We start from the raw sequence: 22,161 nt of genomic DNA on the forward strand, positions 1-22,161 counted from the left end.
GGCTTCCAGTAGCGTGCTTCTCTCAGGGTGTTTGCACTTCTTACATGGTAGGCAGATTCTAAGCGTTGAAAATGGAAGCTGCCGTTCTTCTTAAAGGCAAAGTCCAGACTAGGTAAACTCTATTGTTCAGGGTACTGACAGAAAGGCCCAGCTTCTAAAAGGAGAGAAAATGGAAGTGTAAATATATTTGCAGTAGGCTGGGGGCGGTGGCTCACACCTGTGATCCCAGCACTTTGAGACGCTGAGGCAGGAGGATCACCTGAGGTCAGGAGTTCGAAACCAGCCTGGCCAACATGACGAAACCCTGTCTCTATTAAAAGTACAAAAATTAGCCGGGCGTGATGTCAGGCACCTGTAATCCCAGCTACCCAGGAGGCTGAGGCAGGAGAATAGCTTGAACCTGGGAGGCGGAGGTTGCAGTGAGCCGAGATTGTGCCACTGCACTCCAGCCTGAGCGACAAGAGCAAGACTCCGTCTCAAAAATAAATAAATAAATAAATAAATAAATAAATAAATAAAATTAAATAAATATTATATATATATATATTTGTGGTCAGCTTTAATCCTTAGTACCTATATTTCTCTTTTTAACACATTCTACCTTTATTGTGCAAGTTGTTTAGTCATCTTAAGGTTTGGTGTTGTGGATCAGTCATATTAATACAATTTTCTTCAATCTGTAAGGAGATTTGCTCTTTCATTCATCAAATAATTACTGAGTTTTTACTGTATACTTCATCCTGCTTAGCTTTGGGAATTCGAAGATGAAAAATCACAAAATTCCTTGCCGGCATATATTCTGCTTTGGAGCTGGGGAACAGGGTGGGGTGGGGTGGGAGTAATAAATAAATAAAATGAGGCTGGGCGCGGTGGCTCACGCCTGTAATCCCAGCGCTTTGGGAGGCCGAGGAGGATGGATCACCTGGGGTCAGGAGTTCAAGACCAGCCTGACCAACATCGTGAAACACTGTCTCTACTACAAATACAAAAATTAGCTGAGTGTGGTGGTGGGCACCAGTAATCCCAGCTACTTGGGAAGCTGAGGCAGGAGAATCTCTTGAAAATCCAGGAGGTGGAGGTTGCAGTGAGCTGAGATTGTGCCTTTGCACTCCAGCCTGGGCGACAGAGCGAGCCTCTGTCTCAAAAAAAAAGAAAAGAGAAACAGCGTGAGAGGATAGAGAGTGACTAGTGGTTAGGGAGGGGATGCTGATTTAGGTGCTGTTGCCTGGGAAGACTTCTTCAGAAAATGGCATGTGTACATGAACCCAAAGGATGCGAACCAAGCCATGCAGAAATCTGGGAGATGAGAGTATTCCAGATAGAGAACAAATGATATACAGGCCCTGAGAGGAAAACAAGCTTGGCGTGTTGGAAAACCAGCAAGACGACCTGTGTGCCTAAAGCGAAATGAGTAAGGGGGACAGTGATAGAGAGGTGCAAGGGGCCTTTTAAGCCACAGTAAGGGGTGTGGATTTTATTCTGATGTGATGGGGAGCTATTGGAGGGTAATGAGCAGTTTTCCTAACAGTTTGGTAGCTTTTAATACCCTTGACTTCCTTGTAATCTTTCTGATGTATTTTACTTTATACATTGAAAAACGTTTAAGAAGCAATCCATAAACTTTCTGTATTCCAAAAAAGTCCTTGACACAAAAGATACTCTGAACCAGAAGATCTACGGTCAGTCCATGGAGAATTTGTGTGAGCTTAATGGGAGAAGTAAGAAGTGGTAAAATTTGAGACATATTTTGAAAGTAAAACCAATAGGATTTTCTGGAATTAGATGTGAGATAAGAGAAAGAAAATAAATAAGGGCTATTCTTATTCTTATTGTTAGATTGTTTTATCTATACTGGGTAAAAGGTTTTGCCACTTCTGAGATAGGGGACACTTAGATAAAAGTTAGTCTATTTTCAGTTCTAAAATGTCTGTTCAAGGAGATGAAAATAAGTTCATTTCATTTTCTTTACAAGTCCCTATTATTTTAAAACAATCACCAGTAATAACAACTAGGTTTTGGAGCACCTACTACGTGTCAGGCCCTCTGTTGGATGCTTTACCATGTTAAACCTCACAACAGCCCTAAACATGTGCAAAAGTTGAACCTTGATGAGTGATATGGTTTGGCTCTGTGTCCCCACCCAAATCTCATCTTCAGTTGTAATTTTCACATGTAGAGGGAGGGACCCCAGTTTCAAATCAAATGTCAGGAAAAGCTTATAACAAAAACTGTAGTTTTCTGTCCCATCCCTTCTAATCCCCTGAGAGGCAACCACTTGAGCTGTTTTTTTTCATATTTTCAAATATGCTCATATAGCTATTTCTTATCAATTTTAAACACTGCCCATTAACCTCATTTTAAGGTAGATGAAGATTTAGTTATCTTACGTTCACCCTTTCTCCATACCCTCCACTCCCACCATCACTGCCACATCATCTGTCCTCTCCCCTATCCTCCCAGTATTGTAATATAGTTTGATCACAACTCTTGGTTAAGTCACTAGTGTTTACATTACTATGGCTGTGTCAATATTTCTCTCTGCTGAGCCAAGCATTACACTGATTAGGTTTCCTTTCTCATATAACTCTTGTTCTTGGATTCAGTGGCCCTCGTTCTTTTCTTTTGCTTTGTTTCCTGTTCATCACATATTTTATACAGCTGTTGATGTTATTTATTCAAATGATGTACCAGTTCCATTTGTTTGTTTGTTTGTTTGTTTGTTTCTGGAGCCCTCCCTCTAGAGCTTTCCACCTTCCTGCTTTAATCTGGACTGATTGCTTTATGCCTGTGGTCTAAACAGCTGTTATTTCAGTACTTCCTTGACTGTTTTCCTTTATTTGCCCTTTGTTTCTGATCTCATGGGTTTTTTGTGTGTAGTTTTTTTACCTTGCTCACACCCTCATTTTGCTGGCGCTTATCTTTCAGTGGCTTTTCTAAGAAAGATTATGTAGGAAGTAGATTTTTTTTGACTGCTTGTATATTTGATTTGTTTTTCCAAATGTGAGACCATCCCCTATAGTTCTTTTATATTTGAAAATATCTTTATTCTACCCTAATTTTGTTTTGTTTTGTTTTGTTTTTGAGACGGAGTGTCGCTCTGTTGCCCAGGCTGGGGTACAGTGGCCGGATCTCAGCTCACTGCAAGCTCTGCCTCCCGGGTTCCCGCCATTCTCCTGCCTCAGCCTCCCGAGTAGCTGGGACTACAGGCACCGCCACCTCGCCCGGCTAGTTTTTTGTATTTTTTAGTAGAGACGGGGTTTCACCGTGTCAGCCAGGATGGTCTCGATCTCCTGACCTCGTGATCCACCCGTCTCGGCCTCCCAAAGTGCTGGGATTACAGGCTTGAGCCACCGTGCCCGGCCAACCACCCTAATTTTGATTGGTAACCTAGCTGGGATATAATTTTGAGTTTAAAATTATTTTTCTTCATAATTTATAGACATTGCTTTTTTTCTTTTAAAGGTTCCATGTCATTCTCATTCTTTCTATGTGACTTTTTGTTTGTTTGTTTAATTTGTGTACTTAGCACTTGGATGTTAAACCCTCCTGGACTGATATCCTAAATGTCTTCTTTTTTCTTATTTTTCATCTTCTTGCCTTTAACTTTTTTCTCAATTATTGAAGTATTAATGCTTAGAAAGTAAATGAAAATACTGTCCTCTCACCATTCCACCTTTGGTTATTCCGAAGAACTGGGACAGACCTCTTCTTTTATTTAATTTATTTATTTGTATTTTTGAGACAGGGTGTCACTCTGTAGCCTAGGCTAGAGTACAGTAGTGCAGTCACAGCTCACTGCAGCCTTGACCTCCTAGGCTCAGGAGATCATCCCACCTCAGCTGGGACTACAGGCACATACCACCACACCCAGCTAATTTAAAAAAAAAAAAAAAAAAAAAGTCTTTTTTGTAGAGATGATGTCTCACTATGTCGCCCAGGCTGGTCTTAAACTCCTGGCTCAAGCGATCCTCCTGCCTCAGCCTCCCAAATGTGCTGGGATTACAGGCGTGAACCACTGCGCACAGCCCTAGCCCTCTTCTAATGTGTGCTGTATCAAAGTCCACATTCTCTTCTGGAAATAAGCGACTGCCTTGTGCTTAACCAGAGGAAATGCAGTTCCTTGTACCCTAGCCTTAGTCTCTCCTACGCACATCTTTGCATTCCCTTCTTCACATACCAACTCCTGTAAAGGATGTTCTCAGTTAGGAAACTGCCTGTTCCCCCTTAATCTATTATCTAGCTGTTTAAAAAAGATACTCCTGCACAATTATGAAACCCAAGTATCTTAGTACTTTCTCTTCTACTCAATAATTATCTATTTTCTACCAGTAGCAGTATACAATCCAGAAGGAATTTCTGCCTTCTATGCATGGCTTAGTTGAAAAATAAATAAGAGCTGAGTGTGTTAGCTCACATCTGTAATCCCAGCACTTTGGGAGGCTGAGGCAAGAGGATCTCTTGATGTTAGGAGTTCAAGATTAGCCTGGGCAACAAAGCAAGACCCCATCTCTACAAAATAAAATAAAAAATTAGGCCAAGTGCAGTGGCTCTCACGCCTGTAATCCCAACACTTTGGCAGGCCAAGGCAGGCAGATCATGAGGTCAGGAGTTCGAGACCAGCCTGGCCAACATTGTGAAACCCCGTCTCTACTAAAAATAAAAATTAGCCGGGCATGGTAGCAGCACGTGCCCGTAGTCCCAGCTACTCAGGAGACTGAGGCAGAAGAATCGCGGGGGTTGCAGTGAGCCGAGATCACACCACTGCACTCCAGCCTGAGCAACAGAGCAAGACTCCATCTCAAAAAAAATAAAAATAAAAATTAGCCATATGCACTGGTGTGTACCTGTAATCCCAGCTACTTGAGAAGCTGAGGCAAGAGGATCACTTGAAACCAGAAGTTTGAGGCCGCAGTGAGCTGTGATTGCACCACTGCACTCCAGCCTAGATGACAGAGCAAGACCCTGTCTCAAAAAAAAAAAAGAAAAGAAGAAATAAGTAAATTATGATTATGATGTGCAACCTTCTGCAGGGCAGGGATTTATTCTGCACTTTTATATGTGAGAGGTAGGTTCTAGTTAGAGTCTCTGTCCATTCTAAGCCCTTAATAATTATCAGATGAAGGCCGGGTGCGGTGGCTCACGCCTGTAATCCCAACACTTTGGGAGGCTGAGGCGGGCAGATCACAAGGTCAAGAGATCGAGACCATCCTGGCCAACGTGGTGAAACCCGTCTCTACTAAAAATACAAAAATTAGCTGGATATGATGACATGCGCCTGTAGTCCCAGCTACTCAGGAGACTGAGGCAGGAGAATAGCTTGAACTTGGGAGGTAGAGGTTTCAGTGAGCCAAGATCGCGCCACTGCACTCCAGCCTTGCGACAGAGCAAGACTCTGTCTCAAAAAATAATAATAATAATAATAATCAGATGAAAGAGTGGATAGCTCACAGAGAAGGTATTTATTTCATTGTACGAAGATATTTACCACTGAAGTTCCAAGCTAAATGGAGTGTTTCCTTACACATCTAGTCTGGATGCTTTGGGTCATTGTTGAATGCATTTGAAGGTAATTGAACAATGACTTGGTGCCATGGTCAACCCTGTATGTTTTGTCCTTTGGCACAGTACTTCCCTTTTAAAATTAGGTTATGCCCAGCCAGAACTTCGGCCGAGATAGCTGCCATGGTATGTAGTAGAGCTCAATAATTATTTGTTTACAGCTAGGTGCAATGGCTCATGCCTGTAATCCCAGCACTTTGGGAGGCCGAGGTAAGCAGATCACTTGAGGCCAGGAGTTCAAGACCAACCTTAGCTAACATGGGAAAATCTCATCTGTACTAAAAATACAAAAATAAATAAATAAATAAATAAATTAGTTGGTATGGTGGCACACACCTCTAATCCCAGCTACTTGGGAGGCTGAGGCACAAGAATCGGTTGAACTTGGGAAGAGAAGGTTGTAGTGAGCTGAGATTGTGCCACTGCACTCCAGCCTGGGCAACAGAACAAGACTCTGTCTCAAAGCAAACAAACAAAAAACATCATTCTTCTTATTTGTTTAATGAATCATGAGTAGAAACCTATTTCGTGAAGGTTGTCTGATCTTGTAATTATTTTCAGCGTATATATTTATAGTGTTGCTAGTCTGAGGATTCATTTCTTTAAAAAGCTTTACTGAGATATAAGTGACATATCATAAAATTTACCCATTTTAAGTATACCATTCAATGGTTTTGGGTATATTTACATACCTTTACAGCCATCCCAACAATCTAATCTTAGAATATTTGCATCACCTGGGCCGGGTGTGGCTCATGCCTATAATCCCAGCACTTTGGGAGGCTGAGGTGAGTGGATCACTTGAGGCCAGTTTGAGACCAGCCTGGCCAACACAGTGAAGCCTCGTCTCTACCAAAAACATATAAAATTTAGCCAGGCATGGTGGTACGCACCTATAGTCCCAGTTAGGAGGCTGAGGCAGGAGAATCGCTTGAAGCCAGAAGGCAGAGGTTGCAGTGGGCGGAGATTGCGCCACTACACTCCAGCTGGGGCAACAGAGTGAGACCCTATCTCAAAAAAAAAAAAAAAATGTTCGTCACCTTTAAAAAATCTCATGCCTGTTAGCATTCCCTTTAACTTTTCTCATCTCCAACCTTAGACAACCACTAATCTACTTTGTTTTTTTTTTTTTTTGGAGAGACAGGGTCTCATTATGTTAGCCAGATTGTTCTCGAACTCCTGGCCTGCAGCATGCCCCTTGCCTTGGACTCTCAAAGTACTGAGATTTTAGGCATGAGCCACTACTGGCCATCATGAATTTTCTGTCTATATAAATTTGTCTATTCTGGATATTTTATGTAAATAGCATTATACAATATGAGGGCTCTTGAGTCTGGCTTCTTTAGCATAATGTTTTCAAGATTCATATAGAATGTATCAGTACTTCGTTCCTTTTTATTATGAAATAATATTCCATTGTATGGATATACCACATTTTGTTTATTCACCATTTGGACATCTGGGCTGTTTCTGCTTTTTGGCTCTTATGAATAATGTTGCTATGAGCATTCATGTATACATTTTTGTATGGACATATGTTTTAATTTCTCCTGAGTTTATACCTAGGAGTGGAATTGCTGGATCATGTGGTAACTCCATGTTTAACATTTTGAGAAACTGCTAAACTCTTTTCCAAAGTGGCTGCTTCATTTTTATATTCCCACTAGTAATTCTGACATTAAAAGATATGAGAATTCTAATTTATTCACATTCTTACTAATACCTGTTATTGTCTTTATTATAGCTATTCTAGTGGATGTGAGGTGGTATTTCATTCTGATTTGATTTGCATTTCCCTGATAACTGATAGTGTTGAGCATCTTTTATTGTGCTTGTTGGTCATTTGTGTGTCTTCCTTGGAGAGATGTCTGAATCATTTTTCAGTTAGGTTATTTGCCTTGTCATTGAGTAGCTTCTTTGTTCTAGGTACAAATCTAAAATCAGATATGTGATTTACATATATTTTCACTCAATCTGTGGATTGTCTTTTCACTTTTTTGATGTCATTTGAAACACAAGTTTTTAATTTTGATAAATTCCAATTTATATGTTTTTTCTTTTACCGCCTGCAATTTTGATGGTGTATCAATGGTATAAACATCACTGCCTAACTGAAGGTCACTAAAATTAACTCCCACATTTTCTTCTCATAAAATTTTAGCTCTTACATTTAGGTCTTTGATCCATTTTGAGTTAATTTGTGTGCGTATTGTGAGGAAAGTGTGCAAATTGATTCTTTTGGGTGTCAATATCCCTTTCAGGCCCAGTGCAGTGACTTATGCCTATAATCCCAGCACTTTGGGAGGCCAACGCCAGAGGATTATTTGAGCTTAGGAGTTCAAGACCAGCCTGGGCAACATAGTGAGACCTCACCTCTACAAAAAATACACAAAAACAAAACAAAATTAAATGGGCATGGTGGTGCATGCCTGTAGTCTTAGCTACTTGGGAGGCTGAGGCAGGAAGATTGCTTGAGCCCCAGAGATCAGGGCTGCAGTGAGCTATGATATACCACTGCACTCCAGCCTGGGCTACAGAGTGAGACCCTGTCTCCAAAAACAGAAACAAACAAACAAACAAAAAACCACTTGTCCTAGCACCTTTGTGGCAAAGATTAATTACTCCCTCATTGAATTCTCTTGTTACCTTTGTTAAAAATTGAGGGTCCATTTGTAACAAAATTAATATTTTCCTAAAGTTAAAAGTTGCTACTGTTACCTCTCAATTTTAACTTTTTTTCTTTTTTAATTAATGTTTTTTTACCCATGGCAAGCTGTGATAGCTTTTTTGAGGGGAGGGAGGAGCTTGATATAGAACAGTAGGTGCTGCTTATCAACAGATGAAAGGAGGGTTCTTTTTCAGGCAGCCATTTCATTTGTGAGTGAATGGACTTTCTCTTTAAAGTGTTGGGATTGTTAGTGCCATTTTTATTGTAAATATCAGAATTGTTATTTTTAGTCTTCTACCTAAGAATTCTGTCTCTTAGGCTTTCTCTTCCCAGTTTTCCCAAAGTTGGGAAAAGCTGGGTTGAGAGGGCAAAAGGAAAAAAAAAAAAAAATTCTGTCTCTGACACAATTAAATAGGGAACCAGTTGGGAAGCTGTGAGAATAATGCAGGTGCAAGATGGTGGTGGTTTGAGCTGGGTGATAGCTGTGGATGTAGAAAGAATCTGAATATATTGTGTCATAGGGTTGACCTGATTTGCTAATGGAGTAGTTAAGGATGTGGGAAAGTGGAATCAAGCATGGCTCCAAGGTCTGGGCTTGAAAAACTGGGAGAATGAGTTCACATTAACTAAGATGGGAAGGACAATGGTAGGGGCCTGTTTAGGGAAGAGATTAGCATCTCATTTCTAATGTTGTAATACATAGCATCTTGCAACAGCCTTTGGTGAAGTGTAGTTTAAGTCCTCTAATACTAAGATGTATATAAAGTGTCCAGAATGTCTTTTACTGTAAATAACTTATTAAAATAATAAACTACATAATATTAAGTGTGATATTTGTCAGAGATGTTAAGTGATTATAGGACTCCCAAACTAAGAATGCTTTATTATCATCAGTATACCCCTTTACCTTGGGGCATATAGAACTGGCTTTAAGATTTGTTTTTGTGGTGGGGAGTTTTTTGTGGGTTTTTTTTTTTTTTTTTTAGATGGAGCCTCGCTCTGTTGCCCAGGCTGGAGTGCAGTAGCATGATCTGGGCTCACCGCAACCTTGCTTCCCAGGTTCAAGCGATTCTCCCGCCTCAGCTTCCCAAGTAGCTGGGATTGCAGGCACGCGCAACACCATGCTCAGCTAGGTTTTTAATTTTTAATAGAGACAGGGTTTCACCATGTTGGCCAGGCTGGTCTTGAATTCCTGACCTCAAGCGATCCACCTGCCTCAGCCTCCCAAAGTGCTAGGATTACAGGCGTGAGCCACCATTCCTGGCGTGTATTTATATGTTTAAATTAAAAGATGTTTCGACAGCATGGTAATTGGCATAGAACTGAGACAGATAGATCAAAGGAACAGAAAAAAAATCCGGAAACATTGCTATGCATATCTAGATAGTTGATGTTTTCAAAAAGCACAAAGGCAATGCAGTGGAGAATGTATAGTCTTTTCAACAATGGTACTGGAGCAGTTGAATATCCATATGCAAAAAGAAAAATTGAACCTTAATACCTTTTACCACATACAAAAAATAACTAAAAATGGATCAAAGACCATTGAAAATAACATTATAAAACTCTTGGAAGAAAACATTGGAGAAATTTGATTTAAGCAAAGATTTCCTATATGACATTAAAAGCACAAACCATAAAAGAGCAAATAGATAAACTGAACTGCTCTTCAAAAACTGCCAATAAACCAGGTACAGTGGTACACACCTGTAAACCCAGCTACTCAGGATACTGAGGTAGGAGGATCCCTTGAGCTCAGCAGTTCGAGGCCAGCCTGGGCAGCGTAGTGAGACCCAGTCTCTTAAAAAAATGCAAATAAGAGAATATAAAGATAAACCAAAGACTAGGAGAAAATATTTGCAAAGCATATATCTGATAAAGGATTAAAAACTACACCATTTTAGGCTGGGAGTGGTGGCTCACGCCTGTAATCCCAGCACTTTGGGAGGCCGAGGCAGGCGGATCATAAGGTCAGGAGATCTAGACCAACCTGGCTAACACGGTAAAACCCAGTCTCTACTAAAAATACAAAAAAAAGTTAGCCAGTTGTGGTGGTGGACACCTGTAGTGCCAGCTACTCGGGAGGCTGAGGCAGGAGAATGGTGAGAACCTGGGAAGCGGAGCTTGCCATAAGCCAAGATCGCACCACTGCACTCCAGCCTGGGAGGCAGAGCGAGACTCCATCTAAAAATAAAAATAAAAAATAAAAAACCTATACCATTTTGGGCCAGACTCAGTGGCTCACGCCTGTAATCCCAGCACTTTGGGAGGCCAAGGCATGCAGATCACGAGGTCAGGAAATCAAGACCATTCTGGCCAGCATGGTGAAACCCTGTCTCTACTAAAAATACAAAAGGTAACTGAACATGGGCGGTGACTGTAATCCCAGCTACTCAGGAGGCTGAGACAGGAGAATCACTTGAACCCGAGGTTGCAGTGAGCTGAGATCATGCCATTGCACTCCAGCTGGTGACAGAGTGAGACTCCATCTCAAAAAAAAAAACTACACCATTTTTAAAGTGGCCAAAAGGTACTTGAAAATTGCCAAGAAAGTAGATTTTAAGTGATCTCACCACAAAAAAAGTAGTAAGAATATGAGGTAATGCCTGCGTCAGTTGTCTCAACTTGGCCATTCCATAGTGTATACACATTTTAAAAACACATGTTGGCCGGGCTTGGTGGCTGACGCCTGTAATCCCAGCACATTGGGAGGCCGAGATGAGCGGATCACCTGAGGTTGGGAGTTCGAGACCAGCCTGACCAACATGGAGAAATCCCGTTTCTACTAAAAATACAAAAAAAATTATCCAGGTGTGGTGGTGCATGCCTGTAATCCCAGCTACTTGGGAGACTGAGGCAGGAGAATTGCTTGAATCCGGGAGGCAGAGGTTGTGGTGAGCCGAGATTGCACCATTGCACTCCAGCCTGGGCAACAAGAGCAAAACTCCGTCTCAAAAAAAAGGCCGGGCGCTGTGGCTCACGCCTGTAATACCAGCACTCTTTGGGAGGCCAAGGCAGGTGGATCACGAGGTCAGGAGTTCACGACCAGCCTGACCAACATGATGAAACCCCATCTCTACTAAAAATATAAAAGTTAGCCGGGCATGCTGGTGGTTGCCTGTAATCCCAGCTGCTCGGGAGGCTGAGGCAGGAGAATTGCTTGAACCCGGGAGGCAGAGGTTGCAGTGAGCTGAGATTGTGCCACTGCACTCCAGCCTGGGCAACAGAGTGAGACTCCGTCTGAAAACAAAAACAACAACATGTTGCACAACCTAAATATATATACCATTTTTCTGTGTCAGTTTACAAAATTATTTAATCAACGTTAAAAAATAAAAGTGGCCAAAAGATTTGTACAGTTACTTCACCATAGGAGTTGTACAAATGGCAAATAAACTCATGAAAAATGCTTCACACCATTGGTCACTAGAGGAAGTCTAGAGGCAGAACCAGTTAGGAGGACTTACATTTTGCCTTGACTGAGGGTTGACGTAATCAGAGGAATGCTTGATGGAAATTGGTTAGAGGGAAGGGAGAAACCTGCCTGGTATTTGGGAGGTAGGGTGGGGTGGAATGGTGTGGTGATCATTATCTGAGATAGGGAATCCTGGAGGAAGAGCAGTTTGGGGCCAGAAGGTGAGGTGGACTTTTCATTTTCTTAAGGAGATGTTTTATTTTTTTGTTTTTGTTTTTGAGACAGAGTCTCGCTTTGTCACCCAGGCTGGAGTGCACTGGTATGATCTCAGCTCGTTGCAACCTCCGCCTCCCAGGTTCAAGAGATTCTCCTGCCTCAGCCTCCCAAGTAGCTGGGATTACAGGTGTGTGCTACCACACCCAGCTAATTTGTGGGGTTTTTTTTAGTAGAGACAGGGTTTCGCTATGTTGGCCAGGCTGGTTTCAAACTCCTGACCTCAGGTGATCTGCCGCCATGCATGGCCAAAGAGATGTATTTTGATGAGCGGAAGTTTTTCATTTAAATAAAATGCAATTTATTAATTTTTTATTTTTAAAAAAGAGGTTCTTCTCATCTCATTTTAATTGGTTTTTTTTTTTTTTTTTTTTTTTTTTGACAGTATCACTCTGTTGGCCGGGCTGGAGTGCAGTGGCATGATCTCAGTTCACTGTGACCTCCGTCTCCCGGGCTCAAGCTGGCTCAAGCAATGAAGCAATTCTCCTGCCTCAGCCTCCCAAATAGGTGGGATTATAGGTGTGTGCCACCATACCCGACTAATTTTTGTATTTTTAGTAGAGACAGGGTTTCACCATATTGGCCAGGCTGGTCTCAAACTCCTGACCTCGGGTGATCCACCCGCCTTGGCCTCCCAAAGTGCTGGGATTACTGGTGTGAGCCACCCTGCCCAGCCATTAATTGCTTTTTTTTTTTTTTGAGACGGAGCCTTGCTTTGTCGCCCAGGCTGGAGTGCAGTGGTGCAATCTCGGCTCCCTGCAACCTCCGCCTCCCGGGTTCACATCATTCTCCTGCCTCAGCCTCCCAAGTAGCTGGGACTACAGGCGCCCGCCATCACGCCCGGCTAATTTTTTGTATTTTTAGTAGAGACGGGGTTTCACCATGTTAGCCAGGATGGTCTCTATCTCCTGACATCGTGATCCGCCTATTTGGCTTCCCAAAGTGCTGGGATCACAGGCATGAGCCTCCGTACCCGGCCTAATTGCATTTTTTAAAAGATTTTATTTGTTTGGTCTGAGCACAGTGGCTCACGTCTGTAATCGCAGCACTTTGGGAGGCGGAGAAGGGTGGATTGCACTCGGGATTTCAAGACTACCCTGGGCAACATGGCGAAATCCTGTCTCCACTAAAAATACAAAAATTAGCCAGCCAAATGTCGTATGTGCTCACTCATAAAAGGGAGCTAAGCTATCAGGACACAAAGCATAAGAATGATACAATGGACTTTTGCAGACTCGAGGGAAAGGGCGAGAGTGGTTGAGGGATAAAAGACTGCACACTGAGTACAGTGTGTGCTGCTCCAGTGATGGGTGCACCAAAATCTCAAAAATCACCAAATAACTTACTCATGTAGCCAAACACCACCTGTTCCCCAAAAACCTATTGAAATAAAAAATTAATTAATTAATTAAATTAAGTAAAAGAAAAAAAATTAGCCAGGCATGGTGGCATGCATCTGTAGTCTTAGCTACTCAGGAGGCTGAGGTGGTAGAATCACCGGAGTCTGGGAGGTTGAGGCTGCAGTGAGCTGAGATCATGCCACTGCACTCCAGCCTGGGAGACGGAACAAGACCCTGTCTCTAAAAAATAAAAAGGTTTTATTTAAGACTTTTTTCTCCCTTCTCTAGATATAATTGACCCTGCAATCCTGCGCCCGGGCCGCCTGGACAAAACACTGTTTGTGGGTTTACCACCCCCTACAGATCGCCTTGCCATCTTAAAAACTATCACAAAAGTGAGTAAAGGAAATGGTACATTTTTATATGTGTTTCTCTTGTTTTAAATAGAGACAGTTATAACAGGTAGTAATTTAGTTGACTGATTACTTTTCTTTTCTGTAACTGTGTTTGGCCAGCCTGTATCTCCCAAAGGGAAGGTGAACTGATCTTCAATTATTACTTTAAAATAATTTACATCAGATCATATTTGAAATGGAGTAGAAACTTTTAGAGAAACTCTAGCACTTTGGGAGGGCAAGCTGGACAGATCTGAGCCCAGGAGTTCAGTACCAGCCTGGGCAATATAGTGAGACTCTGTCTCACTATAGATAGAAAAAATTAACCAGATATGGTGGCATCTGCCTGTAGTACCGTGTACTCAGAAGGCTTAGGTGGAAGGATTGCTTGAGACCAGGAGGTCAAGTCTCCAGGGAGTTGTGATCACACCACTGCACTCCAGCCTGGGCAACAGAGCAAGACCCTATCTTTTTTTTTTTTTTTTTTGTCTGAGGCAGAGTCTCACTCTGTCGCCCAGGCTGGAGTGCGATGGCGAGAGCTCAGCTCACTGCATGCTCCGCCTCCCAGGTTCACGCCATTCTCCTGCCTCAGCCTCCCGAGTAGCTGGGACTACAGGCTCCCGCCACCACACCTGGCTAATTTTTTGTATTTTTTAGTAGAGATGGGGTTTCACCGTGTTAGCCAGGATGGTCTCAATCTCCTGCCCTCGTGACCTGCCCGCCTCGGCCTCCCAAAGTGCTGGGATGACAGGCGTGAGCCACCGTGCCCGGCCCTGCAAGACCCTATCTTTAAAAATAAGTAAGTAAGTGGGCCAAACACGTTGGCTCACATCTGTCATCTCAGCACTTTGGGAAGCCAAGGCAGGTGGATTGCTTTGACCTCAGGAGTTCAAGATCAGCCTGGGAAACATGGGGAAACCCCATCTGTACAAAAAATACAAAAATTAGCTGGACCTCAATGGCTCATGCCTGGCTGAGGCTGGAAAATCGCTTGAGCCCAAGAAGTGGAGGTTGCAGTCAGCCAAGATCGCGCCACTGCTCTCAAGCCTGGGTGACAGACCAAGACCCTCTCTCAAAAAAAAGAAGTGAATGAGTTCTGTCATCCCACTTCTCACTACCTGGAACTAGTTTTTCTGCCCTTGACACATCACATTTTGAGGTCTGTAGCAGGGCTTTGTGTCTATATTTCTGTAGCCTTGGGATGGGAGAGGGAGCTAAGCTGGTGATGTTAACCCTTCTGGGGATGAAATCACTTGTACCTGGACCCACTCTGTCCATCCAGTTGGAGATACCTCCCCCATGGGAGCTGTCCCACTCCCATGGGGTTGTACCCAGTGCTGTCCAGCTCCCTGGAAAGTGGCATACCTTGGCAGTTCTTCCTGATTCTGCTGAAATCCCTTGATTATGTGTGTCTAACTTTTTCTAGAGCTATCTATCTATCTTAAACTTTTTTTAGTATTCTTTTGATGCTGACAAAGGAAGATTCTGTGATCCTGCTTCACTGGGCCATCGTTACTTAAAATTGCCTTTAGCAGTGTTCCTTAAAAATCACCCAGAGGAGGGAGAACAGGAAAGATGAAAACAGAAGGATGATCATTTTTGTGGGGTAGAAAGATTCTATTGATGCACAGTGTGGAAAATAGTTTGGAAGCTAGTGAAACTAAAAGCTATGAAATTAAGCATTTTAGAACTAAGGCAATATGACTCAGAAACATCAATGAAAAAGAAAAAATAAACTAAGGCGTTATCACGGGAATAATAAAGAAGATACAGATAGGAGAACTGTTTAAAGGTTTTAATTAGTAGGACATTGGATTAACTGTAGAGTTGGGAGTTAAAGGAAAAGGTAGATGAATTTGCAGCTTGTGCAGCTGGTGGCATCCATCAGGATTAGAGATCTGGGAGATGAGCTATCTGAGTTTCAGGTGCCTGGGCACTATCAAGTGGAAAAGTCGAGCAGGATGTTGGGTCTGTGGTTGGGAGTTTAGGAGAGTCCTCTGGCTGAGCTATAGTTTTGTCTGTCATCAGGACATAGCTGGTGGTCAAAGCCATGAAAACATACTGCTTTAGTTCAGTAGTTCTCTACCTAAGGCAGTTTTCCCACCACCCCACCTCACATCCCCAGGGAACATTTGGCAATGTCTAGGGACATTTGTTTACCACTACGCAGAGCAGTGATAATGCTGCTAAATATTCTACAGTGCACAGGACAGCCAACAACAAAGAATTATCCAAGGCCAGGCATGGTGGCTCAGGCCTGTAATCCCAGCAATTTGGGAGGCTGAGGCAGGAGGATCACTTGAGCCAGGAGTTGGAGACCAGCCTGGACAACATAGTGAGACCCTGTCTCTACAAGAAAAAAAAAAATATATATATATATATATACACACACACACACACACATATATATATATATTTTTTCTTTCTTTCAAGATGGAATCTCACTCTATTGCCCAGACTGGAGTGCAGTGGTGCCATCTCAGCTCACTGCAACCTCCACCTCCCATGTTCAAGTGATTCTCCTGCCTCAGCCTCCTGAGTAGCTGGGATTACAGGTGTGCACCACCAAACCCAGCTAATTTTTGTATTTTTAGTAGAAACAGGGTTTCACCACATTGGCCAGGCTGGTCTCGAACTCCTGACCTTGTGATCCACCTGCCTCAAGTCTCCCAAAGTGCTGGGATTACAAACGTGAGCCACCGCGCCTTGCCGAGAAAATGTTTTTATTTAATTAGCTAGGCATAGTGGCATACACCCGTAGTCCCAGCTACTTGGTAGGCTGAGGTGGGAGGATGACTTGACCCCAAGAGGTCGAGGCTGCAGTGTGCCATGATCACACCACTGCACTCCAGCCTGAGCAGCAGAGCTGAGACCCTGTCTCAAGGGAAAGAAAAAAGAATTATCCAACTCAAAATATCAATAATGCCAAAGTTAAGAAACCCTGCTTTGGTGCCATATACTTATTTCTTTGCATCAGACAAATTTGATGATGACTGCATCATAGCATCTTCTCTCCCTTTTGTTGGCTCTGGTTTTTTTTGTTTTTTGTTTTTTGTTTTGACACAGTGTGTCAAAAAAAGAGACCCTGTTTGTCGCCCAGGCTGGAGTGCAATGGCGTGATCTCAGCTCACTGCAACCTCCACCTCCCGGGTTCAAGCAAATCGGCTTCGGCCTCCCTGCGTAGCTGGGGCCACAGGTGGATGCCACCACACCCGGCTAATTTTTTTTTTTTTTTTTGTATTTTTAGTAGAGACGGGGTTTCACCATGTTAGCCAGGCTGGTCTCAAACTCCTGACTTCAAGTGATCCGCCCACCTCGGCCTCCCAAAGTGCTGGGATTACAGGCGTGAGCCACCATTCCTGGCCTCCTTGGCTCTGTCATTAGGAACTATGATAGTGAGATTTTGTTTGCTTTGGTCAATGTATGTGGGTGTGTATGTATATACAAATAAGCACACACATATCCAATTATAAGAATTTCCTGTAGTCATGGTGACATAATGATAATGCTTTCACACTTGTCCTTGGGATTTCATGAACTAAAGAGAAAAGTTGGATTGGTATTTATTTCTAGACGTGCCAGAGATGAGGCATGTGGTATTCAGAGCCTTATAGATTTTGAACCAGAAGAATGATTGGCTCATTCTTCCTGCTGTGTTTCATTCAATGTATGGTACTCACACCAGAACAACTTTACACTTCATTAATCTAGAATTTCAGTGCTATTTGCCAAAATCATTAGGCCTCAGACCAAGGGGTGAATATTCAAAGTACCCCACTCATGCCTGTAATCCCAGCACTTTGGGAGACCGAGGCAGGTGGATCACTTGCGGTCAGGAGTTCAAGACCAGCCTGGCCAACATGGCAAAACAGTGTCTCTACAAAAATACAAAAATTAGCTGGGCGTGATGGTGTGCTCCTATAATCCCAGCTACTCAGGAGGCTGAGGCACAAGAAGCACTTGAACCTGGGAGGTGGAGGTTGCAGTGAGCCAAGATTGTACTCCAACCTGGGCGACAGAGTGAGACTCCATCTCAAAATAAAAAAAAAAAGTATCCCACTTCATTGATAAGTATTTGTTATAAACTAAATACATCCTTGATTGTGTAGAGACTGAGAAACGTAAGACATTGTCTCACCTATCAGGAGCTTGCCTTCTAGATGATAATAGGAATGTTTATGAAACAATGACAAATGTATTAATTCATTCCTGAGGAGGGGAAGTAAATAAAGGTGACTGAATAGTGTGGCGATTTCAACTATATTTATAAAGACATACAGTGAAAAACATCAAGAAGGAAATATGCCAACATACAGTGCTTGCCTCTGGGAGATGGCATTATGCGTCATTTTTCCACTTTGTTAGTGCTCTTCAACCAAACCCCACCAAGAGCACACATGTAGTTGAACAAGTTGGGCTTATTACTCTTTGCAGTGCAGGAGAATGTACTCCATGGGGAACTGGAGGCATATCTCAGTAGGAGGGTATTAGGACTTAATTGATTTGGGATTTGTGTTAGATTTGGGAAGGATTTAATAACAGCCTTTGCCCTGAATGGCTGTTAAAAAGCAAGCATAATTCTATATTTGGGTGACTTAATAAATCTTGCCTAAACGGAAGGAAGATTAGACCAAGGCTAAAACTGTGATTGGCAAAGAAACAGTAGTTATATTAGCTAAGATGGCGGATGTTTGGTCATTTTTTGTGTCTTGGACAGTGTTTATGCTTTGTCCATGTTCAGACTTCATTACAGAGTGTTCTCATTTCTGTCTTGATCCTTCACAGTCACAGAGTGGCCTTGTCTAATGTCCATATTCTGTGGAATTATTTATGTGTAATTGGAGAGCACCACAGCTTCACTGTAAGGGCCCAGCCAGCTTGGAGCAACAACAAGACCCACCTGATAATATCAGCCTACATGTCAGATGTTACTCTACTCACTGTAACCTCTGCCTCCCAGGTTCAAGTGATTCTCCTGCCTTAGCCTCCCAAGTAGCTGGGACTACAGGCATGGGCCACCATACCTAGCTAATTTTTGTAGTTTTAGTAGAGTCGGGGTTTCCCCATGTTGGTCAATCTGGTCTCGATCTCCTGGTCTCATCTGCCTCCCTTGGCCTCCCAGAGTGCTCATTTGTTTTGTATTTTCAGATTTTCTCTCATGACCATATATGTATGTATGTATTTGGTTTGTCTGTCTATATAGAATAGTCATCTGGCCGGGCGTGGTGGCTCATGCTTGTAATCCCAGCACTTTGGGAGGCTGAGGCAGGCGGACCACCTGAGGTCAGGAGTTCGAGACCAGCCTGACCAACATGGAGAAACCCCATCTCTACTAAAAATACAAAATTAGCTGGGCATGGTGGCGCATGCCTGTAATCCTAGCTACTCAGCAGGCTGAGGCAGGAGAATAGCTTGAACCCGGGAAGCAGAGGTTGTGGTGAGTTGAGATCGTACTATTGCACTCCAACCTGGGCAACAAGAGCAAAACTCTGTCTCCAGAAAAAAAAAAAAAATAGTCATCTGGTATAAATGGGGTGGGTAACAGAGAGGAGTCCTGCAGCTTCCAAGCACAAAGTTGTGAATATGGAAGAAGGAAAAAAAAACAGAAAAGACATTTCAATAGAGGTCAACTTTGGCCGAGCATGGTGGTTCACACCTGTAATCTCAGCACTTTGGGATGCCAAGGCGGACGAACCCCGCCTCCCGAGTAGCTGGGATTACAGACACGTGCCACCACACCTGGCTAATTTTTGTATTTTTAGGGAAATGAGGTTTCACCATGTTGGCCAGGCTGGTCTGGAACTCCTGACTTTGTGATCTGCCCACCTCGGCCTCTCAAAGTGCTGGGATTACAGGCGTGAGCCACCTTCCCTGTCCAAAAGCAACTTTTGTAGATTGTGGTTTAGACTGCTGCATAGTCAGTCCTCAGCCTCTGTCTGTGCCAACGGCAGAAGGGCTTTTGTTAGTTTATTCTCTTTGTCTTGAGAGTGCATTTTTGCTTCAATTCTTACTGTGTCCTGTTCTAAGACTTGGAACCTTATTGGGCAGAGCTGCCCAGGAGCAGGACCCACATGCAGCCTCCCTGTGCCCTGTCTGCCTGCGTCGGCCTGGTGCCCTCTCAAGAGGGCTATTAGCACTGCAATTTCACATCCTTATCTTAACCTCATCCTTCAGAGGTCATAAGTGTTTTTGTTTAAAAAACTTTGTTGATGGCTAAAGCAGGGCAGAGTGAGAGGAAGAGGAAGCACAATATCTAATCTCAGAGGGAAGAAGTCACAAGGTAGACTTCCTGCCCATGTATGTTGTTTGTAAGTCAACAAAGTGAGGAAAATTGGCATTTTTAATGTTTACCCTTTCTATTTCAGTTTGCTGGCTTTTGACTTTTAATTTCCCATATTGTTTTATATACAGTTTTCTCTTTCTCCTATTAACATCTGAAATATTATAAAGAGATTAGAATAAAGATGTTTAGTCCTGTTCTTAAAAGTCTGAAAAAAATTTGTGGGTCAAAGCAACTTCTTCGTATCTTTTGGGATCTAAGTTTCTTTTTTTTTTTTTGAGACAGAGTCTCGCTCTGCCGCCCAGGCTGGAGTGCAGTGGCCAGATCTCAGCTCACTGCAAGCTCCGCCTCCCGGGTTCACGCCATTCTCCTGCCTCAGCCTCCCAAGTAGCTGGGACTACAGGCGCCCGCCACCTCGCCCGGCTAGTTTTCTGTATTTTTTTTTTAGTAGAGACGGGGTTTCACCGTGTCGGCCAGGATGGTCTCGATCTCCTGACCTCGTGATCCGCCCGTCTCGGCCTCCCAAAGTGCTGGGATTACAGGCTTGAGCCACCGCGCCCGGCCACGGGATCTAAGTTTCATAAAAGAAGAGTGAGTGGGCCAGGTACGGTGGCTCACGCCTATAATCCCAGCACTTTGGGAGGCTAAGGCGGGTGGATCATGAGGTCAGGAGTTCGAGACCAGCCTGGCCAACATGGTGAAACCCCATCTCTACTAAAAATACCAAAAAAAATTAGCCAGGCATGGTGGTGGGTACTCAGCTACTCAGGAGGCTGAGACAGGAGAATCGCTTGAACCCAGGAGGCAGAGGTTGCAGTGAGCCGAGATTGCACCATTGCACTCTAGCCTAGGCAAGAAGAGCGAAACTCCATCTCAAAACAAAACAAAACAAAACAAGAAAGCATTAATGATTCTAAACTCTGATATGTAATTAAGAATAGATTTAAGAATAAAGTTGGTTGGGCATGGTGGCTCACGCCTGTAATCCCAGCACTTTGGGAGGCCGAGGTGGGTGGATCACCTGAGGTCAGGAGTTTGAGACCAGCTTGACCAGTATGGTGAAACCCTATCTCTACTGAAAATACCAAAATTGACCAGGCATGGTGGCGTGTGCCTATAGTCCCAGCTACTCGGAAGGCTGAGGCAGGAGGATGGCGTGAATCCAGTGAAGTGAGATCATGCCATTGCACTCCAGCCTGGACACAGAGTGAGACTCCATCTCCAAAAAAAAAAAAAAATAGATTTGTATGACCAAATGAAAATATTTGTTAAAATAAATATAGTAGCATGTCTTGAATTACTTTTTGAACCTGAGTATTTCATAACATATAATGCTTAATAAGAATTATAGGAAAATATCGGCCGGGCACAGTGGCTCACGCTTGTAACCCCAGCACTTTGGGAGGCCGAGGCAGGAGGATCACGAGGTCAGGAGATCGAGACCATCCTGGTGAACACGGTGACACCCCGTCTCTACTGAAAATACAAAAAAAATCAGCCAGGCGTGGTGGCAGGCGCCTGTAGTCCCAACTGCTCGGGAGGCTGAGGCAGGAGAATGGCGTGAGCCCGGGAGGCAGAGGTTGCAGTGAGCCAAGATCGCGCCACTGCACTCCAGCCTGGGCGACAGAGCGAGACTCCGTCTCAAAGAAACAAAAAGATTTATAGGAAAATATCAGTGTAAAGAAGCCATAACTTTTTTCAAATTTTAGTAAAATACTATAGATATATAACATAAAATTTATCATTTTCGCCATTTTTAAGTGTATGTTTCTGTGGCAGTAAGTACATTCACATTGTTGTGCAACCATCACCACTACTCATCTCCAGAACTTTTTCAGATTCCCAAACTGAAACTCCGTCCCCATTAAACACAAACTGCCCATTCCTTCTTCCTTAGCCCCTGGCAACCACCATTCTACTTTCTGTCTCTATACTTTGCCTATTACTAGGTACCTCATACAAGTAGAATCATACAATATTTGTGGGATAACTTTTTTTTTTCCCCTTTGAGACGGAGTTTTGCTCTTGATGCCCAGGCTAGAGTGCAATGGTGTGATCTTGGCTCACTGCAACCTCTGCCTCCCAGGTTCAAGTGATTCTCCTGCCTCAGCCTCCTAAATAGCTGGGGTTATAGGCACCTGCCACCACACCTGTATTTTTTTTTTTTTTTGAGACAATGTCTCGCTCTTGTTCCGTAGGCTGGAGTGCAATGGTGTGATCTCGGCTCACTG

The 22,161-nt window shown here is 43.3% G+C and overlaps 1 protein-coding gene across 1 annotated transcript in view; it reads left to right on the forward strand.

Annotated features, from left to right (window-relative positions):
- The window catches only part of NVL (nuclear VCP-like), a 114,408-nt gene that overhangs the window by 75,403 nt on the left and 16,844 nt on the right, over positions 1 to 22,161 (forward strand). Inside the window, exon 20 of the mRNA XM_025394330.1 lies at positions 13,544 to 13,650. Coding sequence (XP_025250115.1) covers positions 13,544 to 13,650 — 107 coding nt within the window. The remainder of the gene's footprint in view (positions 1 to 13,543; positions 13,651 to 22,161) is intronic.

Source organism: Theropithecus gelada, chromosome 1 (genome assembly GCF_003255815.1).
Source record: "Theropithecus gelada isolate Dixy chromosome 1, Tgel_1.0, whole genome shotgun sequence".
Classification (NCBI taxonomy): domain Eukaryota; kingdom Metazoa; phylum Chordata; class Mammalia; order Primates; family Cercopithecidae; genus Theropithecus; species Theropithecus gelada.